Source organism: Tasmannia lanceolata, unplaced genomic scaffold (assembly GCF_043159265.1).
Source record: "Tasmannia lanceolata isolate RefF3 unplaced genomic scaffold, GAP_Taslan_0.1 ptg000007l, whole genome shotgun sequence".
Lineage (NCBI taxonomy): Eukaryota > Viridiplantae > Streptophyta > Magnoliopsida > Canellales > Winteraceae > Tasmannia > Tasmannia lanceolata.
The window spans coordinates 6,534,964-6,550,300 of record NW_027518684.1 but is presented as its reverse complement, the minus strand read 5'-3'; the positions used below and the strand labels follow the sequence as shown (position 1 = coordinate 6,550,300).

The following is a 15,337-nucleotide window of genomic DNA, read 5'->3' as shown; positions in this document are numbered from 1 at the left end:
GATGGGTTTCGGGTGTTTCTTTTTTGGCCGTCCATATTTGAATATTTTGATCGGACGGTTTTTGTTTTTTAACGGGGGAGATTAGGGGTTTTCACATGATCATAGGCAAAAGGGTGGGCCGAACCAGGTCATAAATGACCCAGAATTTTACGGGTCACAATTTGGTGAACCCAGACCCCACCCGTACAGGTCACCGGTTTTTTTGTTTTTGTTTTTTGCTGTTTTTATGCCCACACTATAATAAGATGATCCAAAACGTCCATGTGATGCGCCATAACGTAAGCAGGTTGTCCCCAAAAAATCATTCCCATAGGATGATCCTAGCCCTCGGATCTATGGAAGAATTGCATATTATTATTTATGGAAACCTCTATAGATCGAAGGGTTAGGATCATCATATGGAAATGATTTTTGGGGCACAACTTACGTTGTGTTCCATCACATGGACAGTTTAGATCAACCTATGATATGCTATGTACAGTACTTTCTGAAAAATATGGGACTATAAGGGCTTACACCATATAAAATAGCGATCATTTGGGTTTTACGGCCGCCCGGGGTCCACGGGGCCCGGCCCAGTTTTGATGTGACCCATACGGGCGGGTCAAATTTAGGCATATTCACACTCGTCAGTTTATCATTCTTATAGGGCAGTGATATTTCCCCCCCCCCCCCCCCCCCCCCCCCCCTTTACCCGATATCGTTAGGATATACGAAGGGGTGGAGGAGCCACCGCGATTTCTGTTAAAGGGGAGGAAAATATCCATTGGGGGTGGTGTTGGTGATTTTTCTTAATTAATAAAAAAAAAATATGGGTGGGCGACTTCAATCTATGTAAATAAAGAAATTGTTGAGTATAGGATAGTTTTTTGACATGAGACATGGACTAAGTTGCTCTCTTTAAGTTGAATTTGCATATCTACTAGGAAAAATAATAATCAAATGAAACATATCTAAACACAATTAGCATTAGAATGCAACATCTTGGCACACGAATAAATGATCTAAATCATGCATGTGTTGGTTCCAGTTGTAAATATACCATGTCCCAAAAATGGACCCCATAGGATAATCTTAAACCTTCAATTTGTGGAGGTTTAAAATGGCGACACCGTATTAAAAACATCTACAAATCAAAGGGTCCCTCTTTTTTAGGCACGGCCTATCTATGGCAGGAACCAACAAATGAAAGGTTTAGATCATCCATTCATGCGTGCACCACCATACTTTTGTATAGGCCACGTGCAATGAGGCCCTCCCTATAAACGTGCCCTCTGTGGTGATAAGCTTCGTTGATCTTGTGGCCATTGCCATCCCATCATACAATCAGATGATACTAAGCCGTTGCTCAACATCAAAGCTCGGCCATTACAGGTTTACACCCGGCCTAGTATAGGCCAACCCTAATCAATCCCAGCTCCAGCTCTCAAACCCATTGGCACCCTTTATGTTTAGCAATAGAAATCTTGAAACTCCCTGCTTATTGTTTAACAATAGATAAAATGGATCCATTTTTCTCTTATCATCTGGGCTTACCCTCCAACTAAGCGAGGTTCTCTGAGAATCTTTACCTCGGTTGGGCTGAGGTTAATCTCATCCCGGCCCGAGTTGCACCCCTACTAATAAGAGTATGTGGGCCAAAATTATCTTCAGATGTGATCAAATAAGTTCGAGCTTTCGGGTACTATTCAACTTTGATAAAACACATTTATTATACCATCAAATTCAAATGTTTAAAGCATTCATCAATCAGAGAATCCATCATTACACAACAATTTAAACCATTAATCCACCCAACATAAAATGGAAGTTATTGTCTAATCAAAACACCAAACAAAGTTCACCTCATATATGGTTCTGAATAGAGTCTCCATTGGTAGGCAAATTTTCGTCGAGTAGCTCCATATGATTGTTCAATGGCTTGCTATCCTCTTCTTCCTTGCTATCCTCTTCTTCCTTGCGCTTCTCAAGCCCTATTAAATTATAATTATAATTCGGCAGTTGAAGCGGATAATGGAATCCGAACCCGAATTGCTTTCCAGGGTTTTCAATTCCTTCACTCAAATTTCCATTGAAACCGAAATCACTACAGTAAAATCATGGAGTTAGGAGTCATTTTTTTTTTTTTCAAGTTTAAAAAGTTAATGATGTTGTAACATAAATTGATATTAATTCGAACTAACATAATTCGCATTACCGTTGAGGTATTGTAGAGCTTGAATTTCCAGGTAGCATCCCATTTGGGATGTAATTCTCAGGGAGCCAAGAGAAGCGTGGGACCTATAGAAATCAGAATAACATTGTTTTAGTAACTTCTATGTTGCAGGAATAATGACTATATAAACTATAGCTGAGACCTCAACTTGAGAGTTTGTAAGGAGGATTTCATGATTGACTTACCCGTGAAGAATTCAATGCTTTGTGTGCTTGTCGCGCCTCCAAGTGTCCCTATTAGGATTTAGTGTTATATCACAATACCTCTCGCAAAATTCAATAATGATCGAGATGAACTCACCTTATTTCATGTGGTTTAACTAGTTGCTAAAGGCTGATTATAATAGCCTTTGACAGCTGTTTAACCATATAAAACAAGGAGTTCGTCTCATTATTGAAACATGGTAGCGCTAATATCAGCCCCTTATCTATCTCTGTACATGCTTACTTAGTAACAAGATGAACTCAGTACTTTGAGAAATAAGATATACGGGCAATCAAATAATGAATTTTTTTTCAAATGATCGAGATTAATTGACTAAAGAACACATGAGTGAATTATTAGTACCGAATAAATCTTCACAAAGCACACCACCCACAATCTGATTGAATGCAGTGATTGCAAGAAGTAATGAACATTTTCAATGGTTGAAGTCTAAGGGTAACCACTAAAAGGTTTCCAAATGTACTTTAATACTAAAAAACTTAGGCCCTATTTTTTTTGGATTTTGAAAACCGATTGTGGGTCCAAAACAGATTATTGGACTAAAAATTAAGCCCCTGTTCGTTTAAAATTATGCCAATATATTGTAGGTCGGTTGGCATAATCTTAAACGAATATGGCCTTAACATAAACTTGAATCCAATAATCAGTTTTGGACGCAGTCGGCTCTCAAAAACAAACATAAGATATAGTACCTTTCGCCTCCGAAGGCGGTGAAGAGATTCAAGGATCGAGTCCTCCATTTCTTTTAACTGATCGGCATCATTAACATTTTCTGGACTCATCCAAGAGCTACAAAAAAATTTCACAAAACCATTAAAATGTTGTAACATCCCTTTGTTTTTAAGATGTTTCAATAGTAAGGGAATACTTGCATGAAAATACTCTGTTTTCATTATAGTAACACTAAAACTAAAGTTTATTGTGCGATCATTCGAAAAAAAAAAAAAAATTTAAGTGTATTGTGCGAACTGCCAAAAATTGTTCCGTAGACATCTATGTGTTCTTTCATCACATTTTCAACTTACAAAAATGAAAATTAAGCACAAAATGTATTGATTAAGCTACTGCAGTTCTCCATCCAAAATTCATCGGCAAGTCCATGATTAGTATCATGTGTCACAGATTTTAAATGTTGTGTGCGTGCAGTATTTAATTTTTCAAAAAGTACTGTGGGAACCACTTCGTAAGATGATCCAAACCGTTCAAAACATGACTCAAAACGTAAATATATGGTGCCTGTAAATCATCTACATAAGGTGATCTTAACCCTCCGATCTATAGAGTTGTCTATCTATAGATCGGAGGGTTAGATCATCCTATGTAGATGATTTATGGGGTGTATAAAACCTATTTACGCTATGGCTCAGCAAATGAACAGTTTGGATCATCCTATGAAGTGGGCCCCATAGTACTTTTTTGGAGAATAGTGGACTTCATGCACACACCGGAAGGCGTAAACAATCTCCATTGGGTCATAGTTGTAGCAAGGCAGAGAATAAATTAACTCACTAATTAACAATAGTAGAAAGAACACACGAATACAATCGCTAGAATAGGTAGTGAACATGAGATCTACGGCACACAGGTAGATAAAAGCACGAGCGATTAATCTAAGACACATGATATACATTCTAAGGATTAAAAATGAAGATTAAACCCGTCATTGTCTCAAACATTGAGCGATTAAAAATCAAGATGATAAGTTAATCTGAAGAGACCCAAGTTATTGTCTCACCAACTTTGATCCTTCTTGAAACCGAGACATTGAACCTCAAGCCTCCCTTCGATAACTCCATTGCGAATTCATCTACTGAAATTCCTTCTCCCCATGCTAGCCCGCCGAGGACTGCCCATCCCCATCCTCAAAATCCTTCCTAATGATCAAGCTCGGTATGTGGAACATCAGGGGATTGGGAACAAAAAATAAAAGAAAAGAGGTTAAAGATTTAATCCAAAAAGAGAATCTGCCTTTCATTAGCCTCATTGAAACGCATGTTCCCCATCAGAAAATGCCTCAGTACATAGGTGAAATTTGTGGATCATGGAATCACTCTGCAAACTATAACTCCTCCTCTCGAGGCAGAATCTGGATTCTGTGGAATCCTCAGAGGGTTCAAGTGAATATCATCTCTGAAAATGAACAATTTGTACATAGCCATATCAGATTCCTTCAAACAAACATTCAGTGTTATGTAACTGCTGTATATGCTCATAACAAATCCATCGACAGAAGACCCCTCTGGAGACATCTATCCCAAATTGCTACAGGTATGCATCTGCCCTGGCTCATCTTCGGAGATTTTAACATCATCAGATTTAATGATGAAAAATTGGGGGGTGTGGGTCCATCCAGAAGCGATATGGATGAGTTCAAGTGTTGGATTGATAATAACTCCCTATCTGATCTGAGATCCTTTGGCCAATCTCTTTCATGGAACAATCGATTCAATAATGGGAATATCAAGCTAAGACGGCTTGACAGGGCCTTGATAAACGAAGAATGGCTTTTTCTATATCCCTCCTCCTTTGCTTCATATCACCTCCCTGGTTTATCAGACCACTCCCCTATGATCACTCAAATTTCCAACCCATCCTTGATCTTGAAAAAACCTTTTAAGTTTTTCTCCATGTGGCTGGATGATCTCTCAATCTTTCCAATTGTTGAAAGAGCCTGGAACAAGGAAATAAAAGGAACCCCCCTTTTCAGAGTCTACCAAAAACTCCGTGAAGTGAAAGCTGCCCTCAGAATCTGGAATCATGAGGTTTTTGGAAGAATAGATGTCCTAGCCCCATCTCTCCGCCATCAACTTACTTCTTTACAAGCTCAAATTGCGGATTCTCCTCTGAACCAAGAGCTGAGGCAGGAAGAAAGATCCCTTAAAGATGCTTATATCAAAGTGGCCACTATGGAGGAAAAGTTTTATAGGCAAAAGTAGAGGATAAATTGGCTCAACCTTGGGGATTCTAACTCATCTTATTTTCATTCAGCTGTCAGAGCCAGATCAAATCAAAATGGCATCCAAGGCACAACCACAGATGGGGGTAACATCTCTACTGACCCGGGGGAAATTGCAAAATCTATGTCCTCATACTTTGAGGACCTCCTTAATAGAGTGGATAATTCATCTAGCAGAGATCCTGATCTGACCCCCCGATCCTATAAGGAAGGTTTCATCTACTGAGGCCTCATTGTTGACTAAAGACTTCTCCTCGGAAGAAATCTGGCAAGTCATCAAGGATTCTGACGGGAATAAAGCCCTTGGCCCAGACGGATACAATGGAGATTTCTTCAAATCATTTTGGTACCTTATTGGCAGTGATATAACATTAGCAATTCAATCTTTTTTTCTAAAAGGCAAAATTCTCCCTCAGCTCAATACCACTTTCATCTCCTTGATTCCTAAACATCCAGATGCTTGCTCTCCTGAGAACTATAGGCCAATCTCCCTTTGCAACTTCCTGTATAAAGTTATTTCTAAGCTGTTGGCTAACAGGCTCAAACCTTTTATGAATCAGCTCATTTCTCCCTTTCAATCTTCATTAATTTCTGGTAGATCCATTCAGGATAACATCCTAATTGCTCATGATCTTTGTCATAATTTCCATCAGAAAAACTCCAAAAAAGCTGTGTCTAAAGATGGATTTGAAAAAAGCTTTTGATAGTGTTAATCACTCTTCTATCCTCTGTTTTTTATCAAAAATAGGGTTCCCTCCTAGATGGTGCAATTGGATACAACAGTGCATTTCCACTGCTTCCTTTTCTGTTCTCATTAATGGAGCCCCTCATGGATTTTTCAGATCTTCCAATGGTTTAAGACAAGGAGATCCCCTTTCCCCCTTGCTGTTCTGTTTTGTTATGGAGATGTTATCTTGTATCCTTCATACAAGCCTTGTCCAAGGAACCATCTCCTCCCCGTTCTCTAAAGGAGATCTCACTATTTCTCATACTTTTTTTGCAGACGATGTAATGATCTATGCGAACCCGAATCCTCCAAATGCTTCAGGAATCTTACTTTGCCTTCACACCTTCAAGCTTTGCTCGGGTCTGGAATTTAATCCTACCAAGAGTGAAATCTTTTTTGCTAGTGTGGAGAATTGTATCAAAAGAGCAATCTGCAACATTCTTCATATCAGAGAAGGTCATCTGCCGATTAAATATTTGGGATTACCTCTGGTATCATCAAGACTAAATTCCAGGGACTGCCAAACCAATCATTGATAAGGTGAGGAAAAAAATTTCAACCTGGACCAACCGGCACTTATCTAGATCAGGAAGAATTGAGCTAGTAAGATCTATCCTTAGCACTTATCAGATTTATTGGTCAGGATCATTCCATATTCCTACAGAAGTGCTTTTAGATATTGAAAAGATTATCCGGAACTTTATTTGGTCAGGCCCCTCTCTTGAAAAGAGATATCATCCTATCTCTTGGGATATCATCTGCAGGCCAAAAAAGGAAGGAGGGCTTGGGATTCGATGTCTTAAGGATCTTAACATCGCCGGTCAAATCAAGCAACTTTGGAAAGTCATTTCTGAGGACAAATCTCCATGGGTTCAATGGTTCCACAGAAAATATATCAGAAATAGAAGCTTTTGGAATATCTCTATGCCTGGAAATCCCTCTTGGGCGGTTAGAGGCATTTTTAGGGTCAGAGCCATAGCAAGAAACCATATTTGCTATATTATTGGGCCAAATTCCAACCTTCTCTTTTAGAAAGACCCTTGGCATCCTAACGGCCCATTGGAAAATCAATCTTCTTTGAGTTCCATTTCCATTCCTGAATCTGCCACCATCTCAGATACGATATCTAATGGTTGGTGGAGCTTGATCCATCAACACCCTTATTTATCGGATCTGAAAGCCATCTTAGTCACTAGCCTATTCTCTTCTTCCACTCCATCATTTCCAGTCTGGATGCCTGAAGCTGATGGTACCTTCTCCACCAAAAGTGCATGGAACTCGATTCGATCCTCTCACCTCCCTCCAGATTGGGTTTCATCTTTGTGGTTCCCTGGTCATATTCCGAAGTTCAGCTTCACTGCTTGGCAAGCAATTCAAGATCGTCTTCCAACCAAAGATAGACTCACCTTTCTTCCTATCAATGCTGATAAGAGATGCCTGCTTTGTAATAGTGTAACAGAATCTGTTAACCACTTATTTTTTTCTTGTTCCTATTCAGCCTGGATATGGCGAATAATTCTCAAGAAAATATCCCTCCGGAAAAATCAGAGAAAATCGTTTGGCGAAGAGGAGAGTTGGATCCGGAAAAAAATTCAAATTCAGAGGTCAGAGTGGTTGTCTTGCTAGAATCCTCTTCACTGCTTCTGTTTATTACATCTGGTTAGAAAGAAATTGCAGGCTTCATGATAAGATAAAAACTCACAAGAGCATTATCTTAGATAGAATCTGCCGTGCTGCAAGGAGCCGCATTCTCTTCCTTAAACTGAATGACGAATTGAATGAAGTAAACAGTCGTATAGCCCAGATTTGGAATCTCCCCCTCTTTCATTCTCACTCGGAAGCTAGATTTTGCCAATGGGTGCTTCCTTCTCAAACTGAGTTAAAGATAAATACAGATGCTTCGATCAGTTCTGATATGGTTTCTTTGGGAGGTATCCTCAGAGACAGTAAAGGTCAGATCATTTCTCTCTTCTCTGTTGCCTATGACTCTGTCCCCATTCAAGAGGCCGAATTAGAAGCAATCATCAGGGGTGTTCAGCTAGCCAGAAACAATCAGGTGGAAAATTTATGGATAGAATCAGATTCTCTCAACGCAGTTCAAATTATTAGAAAGCAATGGCCTTGCCCATGGAGAAAACTCCCTGCCCTTGAAAAGCTCCATCGAGATCTAATCTCCCTAAATTCTTGGAAAATCAGCCACATTTGGAGAGAAGGTAACAGGGCTGCTGATTTCCTATCTAAAAACAATTGCATTTGTAAAGGGGATCCCATTCCCCTATCTTGTATTCCATATGATCTTTTTGTAATTGCTTTAGAGGATTCCTCTGGGACCCTCTACCCTAGATTGTAATTCCTTTTCTGTTTAATAAATTCTGGTCGGGGTCTGCCTAACCCCAATTTACCGAGCAAAAAAAAAAAAAAAACAACCGTACTCAAGACTAAAAGTTAATGATTTAGTTCCATCATGGCCACTTAGATGCCTAGTAAATTAAAGCAAGTAAAGAACTTAAAGAAATATAATCTTTGTATGAATTTGAAAATGGTTTATCACTGTAGGGGATTTAAGCGGATAGAACTCACCCCTAAAAGCTAGCTTTTAGAGGGAGGATGTCCATTCCCTTATAACCCATCCCCATCACTTTACTGATGTGGGACTATTTGCTATTGCGTGGAACCCCAACAATCACCAAAAAATACTGATAAGAGTATTGGAATTTTGTAATGAACTGAAGATTATTTCTCTTTCAGGAAGCTAGGAGTTAGTACTGAAAACCAATACATTTTTGTTTTCAAGAACTGATTTTTATAGGCGTTGATGTCACAGATGTGGTGTTTATGTAGTGCTTGATCAAGACTATGTAAGTTGCCTACGGAGGATCCGTAAAATCAACGGTGTCCATCACATATATTTGCTTTGTGGGACCAAGGTTGATAATATGATTGTATCATAATAATGAATACTTGGGAAGTGAAATCATAAGTTCAAATTCTACGTTCTTATCCCATCAAAACTCTTATACAAGCAAATCTATTGGATGAACATTTTGTCACATAGCGCATGTTATTTTCTTGTTGGAATAACTTGCAATTGTCTACAAAATCGTAGGGAAACCCAACAGGAAACTTCCCCAAAAAAGAATTGGAATAGCTAAAATCGCCTAAATTCCATTGGCAAAAATAGTTCAACTAGCTAGGTTCATCTCGAGAACAGACTTATAGAGATGTGGGAGGGAGACTTGCAATTCTGAGGAGAATAAAGATCTTGAACCTTGGTGGTCCCCTCCCGATCAATGGTTTGTGAAGTTAAACTTTGATGGTTCAAGTTTGGGTAATTCGGGGCCAGCTAGTATAAGAGGTCTACTTAGGGATGACCATGGGCTGATCACGGGTGACTTGCTCAATGTTATCAGATGGATGGATGGTCGCCACACCGTTGGAGATTTGCAGATATATTAGATGAGATTCAAGAGAAAGTGGCAAATTTTTCTGTTCGCTTTTAGCATGTGACAGGTCAGTGAATAGTGAGGTTGACAAGCTAACCCAGGCAGACGTTAGTGTTAACTTACCAACTTCTCCAAAAACTTAAGCTGTTGGAGAAAGGCAGTATTTAATCTTTTATACTTTAACACTCCCCTCACATGTGGCCCCACTTTTGGGTTTAGCCATTGCATGTGGATTTTGCTATCAAGGAGGTTTGAACCTCAGGCATTTGCCATGATACCATGTTAACTTACCAACTTCTCCAAAAGCTTAAGCTGTTGGAGAAAGGCAGTATTTAATCTTTTAGTTAGTAGAGAAGCTTTGGAGATCTTTGATTATCCTCCCTTGAGGGCTTTGATTCTTTATATTTGCTTTTTTCTTCTTCTTTTTTTTCTTTTCCTTGGTCCGACCGGGATGGTCGTATATCCTCTCTCTCTCTCTCTCTCTCTCTCTCTCTCTTCAACAATGCTCTTTTTGACATTAAAAAATAAAAAAATAAAAAAATAGTTCAACTAAATTATCATTTTTTATGCCATAAGAGCAAATTAATCAACCAATTATGAGGGAAACACTAGAAAAGAATAGACTACGTATAAGAAATTAAATTGTTAAATTATTCAAATGCATGCAGAAAGGTAGAAACGAGTTGGAAGAACAAAAAACCTCAAATTTTCGTCCTTTTGTTGAATCTTATCATCCAATGACTTCTTTTGGTTTTCTAGTTCCTGCCCAATTACGGAAACTGTTAAAAAAGCTTCCAAAGTACATTGCAAAGAAAATACAAAGGATTGCCAATGTTACATCCATACCTCAACCCTTTGTTTTCTGTAGAGACCAAACAAAAAAAAGGCAGTATAAGAATCTGAACTATCAGGTTTAAATGAAATTGAGTCAGTGCAGTGAGGAAGAAAAATGTACCCATCACACATAAGCTTTTCCACGTCTACGTTGTGATCAAGATTTTTGTACATCTTCTTCAATCCCTACAACTCAAAGGATATGGACAAATACAAGTAAACCCATGAACAACTACTCGATATCATGAATATAGGTTGTCAAAACCTTATTCGTAAAAAAAAAGAACGGGACAGGAAAATTCAAATTTAGTACGGCAGTGGTTTAAAACAAAGTTTTGCTAACAATGATCAAGAAATATTGTAGATAATTTGCACAATATGAATTATCTATTAATTAAAGAAATTCCAGATTAGATCTTACTTCAAGAACCTCGAGCTTCCTGCAGAAGAGAAGAAAATATTTTCAGCTAGTTAATTACAAACAACTATTTGGCTAATCACTAGATAAATGAATACACATGAATTGCTCTTTTAATTTGCTCCCTACACAGTTTAGACAAGTCATCGAGATTTCACCTTTTTGATCTTTCTTGGATATGCACTTTTGAAAACTTTTCTAGGACTCCATTCAAGTCGCTGAAAAAAAGACCAAATATTAAAATTTATCCTTACATAAGAAAAAAAATTACCAATTTTCAGAAGATGTGATCTAATAAAGAACAACTCATATCAATACATGTAAATTATATAGTATGAGATTTACTATATATCATATGTATGTTTCTAAACAAGAACTAACAATGTATTTACTATTTAGTATGTTTATACATACGCATACATATATAGGCTACTGAAGAGGATGTGGGAGTTGGGGGAGATCCTCATCAAAATGAAAGCAGGAAAATGAAATGTTGTTTGTCATTTTAAGTAAGTTTTTAAACATTGTGAAAATATCCCTTGTGAACATAAATGAAACAAAATATGAAAAGTATTTTTATATACGTTGGCGCTCTCTATTCAAATCTAGGACACTCCATCGGGTTTTGAGGCTATATCTGACACATGACGGACGTGCGATTGACAACAGCGATGGCGACCCGAAAAAGAAAAAGAAAAGATAATTGTGGTGCTCAGAAGCTAACCCACGTTGGAGGGAAACTCCAAGAAATAAGTGTACCAGACACCTTTTCTCCACAAGAAAAGAACACTTTTCATTCAATATTTTAATTATAAAAAAACCAAGATCTTCTCCATTACATTGAGTTTAAATAGGCTAATGAGAGCCTTCTCCTAACTTTGGAAACTAAAACAAACAATGAAAGTAGCAACTCTAATCGAGGTGTAAAGACCTCGCACAATTTTGCATTGAAAAATTAAATAGAAAATAAAAGTTGTTTTAGATCTCATTCTTATTGGGTACTAACCAAAAAGTAATTTATTGCTATTTAGCTAGACTTAAGAAAGGAACCTGCTAAACTATTAAACTAAGAAAGGCTAGTTTCGTAAATCTAAATCTCTAGGACTGGCACTTGTTGCCATGGTTGGTAACTTGGTAAAATGAAACTGATATATTTTAAGTAATGATTCAAATGGCATCACTTCCCGCGCTTACTCGAACTGATGTCCTTTCCAACAAATCAAATACTTTCATCATGCTATTAATCTGACACTTTTAGGTGAGCGATAGGACTTGATTCGACTTGAAAAATTGCTCTCGATATGCTCGTCGAATCGAGGTGGTTGAGGGAGAAAGAACCTGTCACTATTCTCAACGGTTGGGCAATCATCGAAGTGGGGCCAATCTTTGTCCTTCACATGATAGATCTGCTCGTTTACGTAGCCCTTTGACTTTTGGAAGCGTTCACTCAAGGCCTCAAACTTACACTTAAGGTCTTGCAAAGCTTGCTCTATTCCGAGGCGCAACCACCTTCATTTAATTGGCGTGTCAAATTTTCTACTTGACATGCCAATTTGCTATTGGTGATCTTTAGATCTTCCATTGGTGGACTTTGATGCTCACAAGAATGATGCCGAGTGATTCGACTCCTCCAGGCATGTTGAATGGCGTATGTAGCCCATTTCATTCTCAAGTAGTGGTCATTGGGAATCTTCCGATGAACCCAATTTTGAATAATAGTGGCGGAAGTAAGGTAATTTTTGTACTCCTTTTTAGCCCGATACATTCGCCATGCTTTTTGAATTGAAGGCATGCAACTTTCCTTCTAGCAATCTCCTTGGCCTTTTGGGCATTTTGCGTACGCCTTTTTCTAGCCTGAAAATCTATAGCATGTTGATACGTTATTGGTGCAAATATTTTCAAGAAACGACTACGTACCTCCTCCCAATTATCGAATGGTGGTTTTCTCAATTTGCATCGCTCTTGTTCCATGAGTATCCATAAAGATTTGGCGTGATTGGCTACAGTCTCCTTGGCATACCAAATCAAATCTTTCTGGCTCAGTCCGTATGGATCGCAACATGCCTCGATAGCCTCGATCCAAGTAGTACACTCGCACTCACCATTGCCATAGAGGATAGGAATTCACCCAGTTGCAATTGCTCCATAGATTAGAGAATCTTCACCTTCCTGGATCTGCAGTAGATGGAACTCCAACAGAACCTAGCTCTGATACCAATTGATGCAGGACGGACGCGCGATTGACAACGGTGAGGACGATCCGAAAAAGAAAAAGAAAAGATAATTGTGGTGCTCAAAAGCTAACCCACGTTGGAGGGAAACTCCAAGAAAGAAGTGTACCAAACACCTTTTCTCCGCAAGAAAAGAACACTTTTCTTTCAATATTTTAATCATAAAAAAACCAAGATCTTCTCCATTGCATTGAGTTTAAATAGGCTAATAAGTGCCCTCTCCTAACTTTGGAAACTAAAAACAAACAAACAAAGTAGCAACTCTAATCGAGGTGTAAAGACTTTACACAATTTTGCATTGAAAAATTAAATAGAAAATAAAAGTTGTTTTAGATCTCATTCCTATTGGGTACTAACCAAATAGCTAGACTTAAGAAAGGAACCTGCTAAACTATTAAACTAAGAAAGGCTAGTTTCCTAAATCGAAATCTCACGGATTGGCACTTGTTGCCATGGTTGGTAACTTGGTAAAATGAAACTGATATCTTTTAGGTAATGATTCAAATGTCAACTTTTCAATACCGAATGATAAAATTGGAAAGCAAGATGCCCTGCATCAATATCTAGGTCAAGATCCAAAATAAGTTTAAACCTTATGATATGGATCTAATGGACACGGTTCGAATCCAGCTGTTGCACCCAAATTTTGCCCACTAAAATTAGGATCCTTTGATCATCGGGCCATCTGGGTCCATTGACACAAATATTTAAGGTAAAAAATATAAGAAGACGCGTGGGCGTGCACATACATATTTTAGGTAAAAAAATAAGAAGACGCGTGGGCGTGCACATACATATTTAAGGTAAAAATATAAGAAGACGTGTCATGCGCACGCCTAGGATAAGATCGATTTAAAGACCTTATTTTTGGTTGGTAAGGTGGGATTGAACCTCCAGACTTTCAGCTTGAAGAACATAGCCTTAACCATTGAGCTAGAGGCTCAATTCCGATCTGAAGACGTCGAATTTTCTTTTTTCAAATTAGTTGTTAGGGATTTACTACGGACCAATGCAGAAAGGCATTTCACGACTGGCTGTTGCATGCGAGAGCAGTCGCACAGGCTCACTTTTCAGCAGATTTTGTCTTATTCATTTAATTAATCTGAAGGTGGCTGCTATCACATGCATTAGCCAGCCGCGAAATGCCTTTCTACGATGGTCCCTATTACAACTTCCAAGAAGCTATCAATAGCTAATAAAAAAAGTGTTAAGACATTATCAAAACAAGGGAGTGGGGATATACATCATTTTTCCTTCGCAGAAGAAAAATGATATTCATCTGAGGTGGCTGCTCTCACATGCAACAGCCAGACGCGAAATGCCTTTATATGATGATCCCTAGCAAGTCCCTTGTTGTTGAAGGCTATTACAACTTCCAAGAAGCTATCAATAACTAATAAAAAAAAGTGTTTTAACATTATCAAAACAAGGGAGTGTGGATATATACATATATCATTTCTACCATAGAAGAAAAATGATATCCGCACGCACTTTTTCAGTATTTGGAGCTCAATATATCAACAAAAAATCCAGAGAGTTTCATCACCTGTTCTGCCCAACACAAACAGTAGGCTTTCCAGCAGGAGAAAACATGAGGAGGGCAAGATCAATGTCACATAAAATGGACAGTTCTGTTGCTTTCTTGATGATCCCAACCTTGCGCTTTGCATAAGTTATCTGCCTCCCACTAGAAGTGGCCACCCTCTCCATTTTCAGCTTTTGTCGACCCATCCTCCTCACTTTTTGTAACAAAGCTGTACAAAAACTCAGAGTTTGAGATGGGGTTTTATAAGAAGAAGAATAAGAACAAAGGGGGTCCAACTCATACCACCTCACCTGGCAATTTGATTCTGAAAGAGGGCCCACATTGAGATAGGGGTCATGCATGAAATAATAATTTTCTCACAATATTTACAGACAGCCAGAAATGAAATCCAGTTGGATTTTGTCATGAATGAGAAACAGCGGGTTTTGTGGAAAGGCTTGGTTCCTCTCTATTGCTTGAAGATTCACGCTATGCCATGTGTGCAACGAGATTTATATATGGTAACCGAACGTGATTTTTAGAATAAGTACAGTGGGGCCCACTTTAAAGGAAGATCCAAAGCGTTCATTTGTTCGATCACGGCTTCAATATGCTGTACCCCATAGATCATCTCTTTAGTATGATCTTAACCCTCCGATAAATAGAGGTTTCTACAATGGGAAGTCCCAGTACAGATGGGGGGTTAGGATCATCCTATGGAGATGATCTGTGGGGTACAGACTATTTATGCTGTGGCGGCGTG

At 38.5% G+C, this 15,337-nt stretch overlaps 1 protein-coding gene across 1 annotated transcript; it reads right to left on the bottom strand.

Moving 5' to 3' along the window:
- Positions 1-1,726: 1,726 nt before the first annotated feature.
- LOC143880871 (agamous-like MADS-box protein AGL30) lies at positions 1,727-14,775 on the bottom strand. The gene is made up of 10 exons (XM_077383845.1): positions 14,596-14,775; positions 10,977-11,036; positions 10,822-10,840; positions 10,522-10,586; positions 10,413-10,428; positions 10,267-10,328; positions 3,133-3,229; positions 2,401-2,448; positions 2,198-2,280; positions 1,727-2,086 (listed from the first exon to the last, which is right to left on the bottom strand). Exons 1-10 carry the CDS (start codon positions 14,757-14,759, stop codon positions 1,846-1,848), a joined length of 855 nt encoding a protein of 284 aa, XP_077239960.1. The 5' UTR covers positions 14,760-14,775; the 3' UTR covers positions 1,727-1,845.
- Between the last annotated feature and the right edge of the window lie 562 nt (positions 14,776-15,337).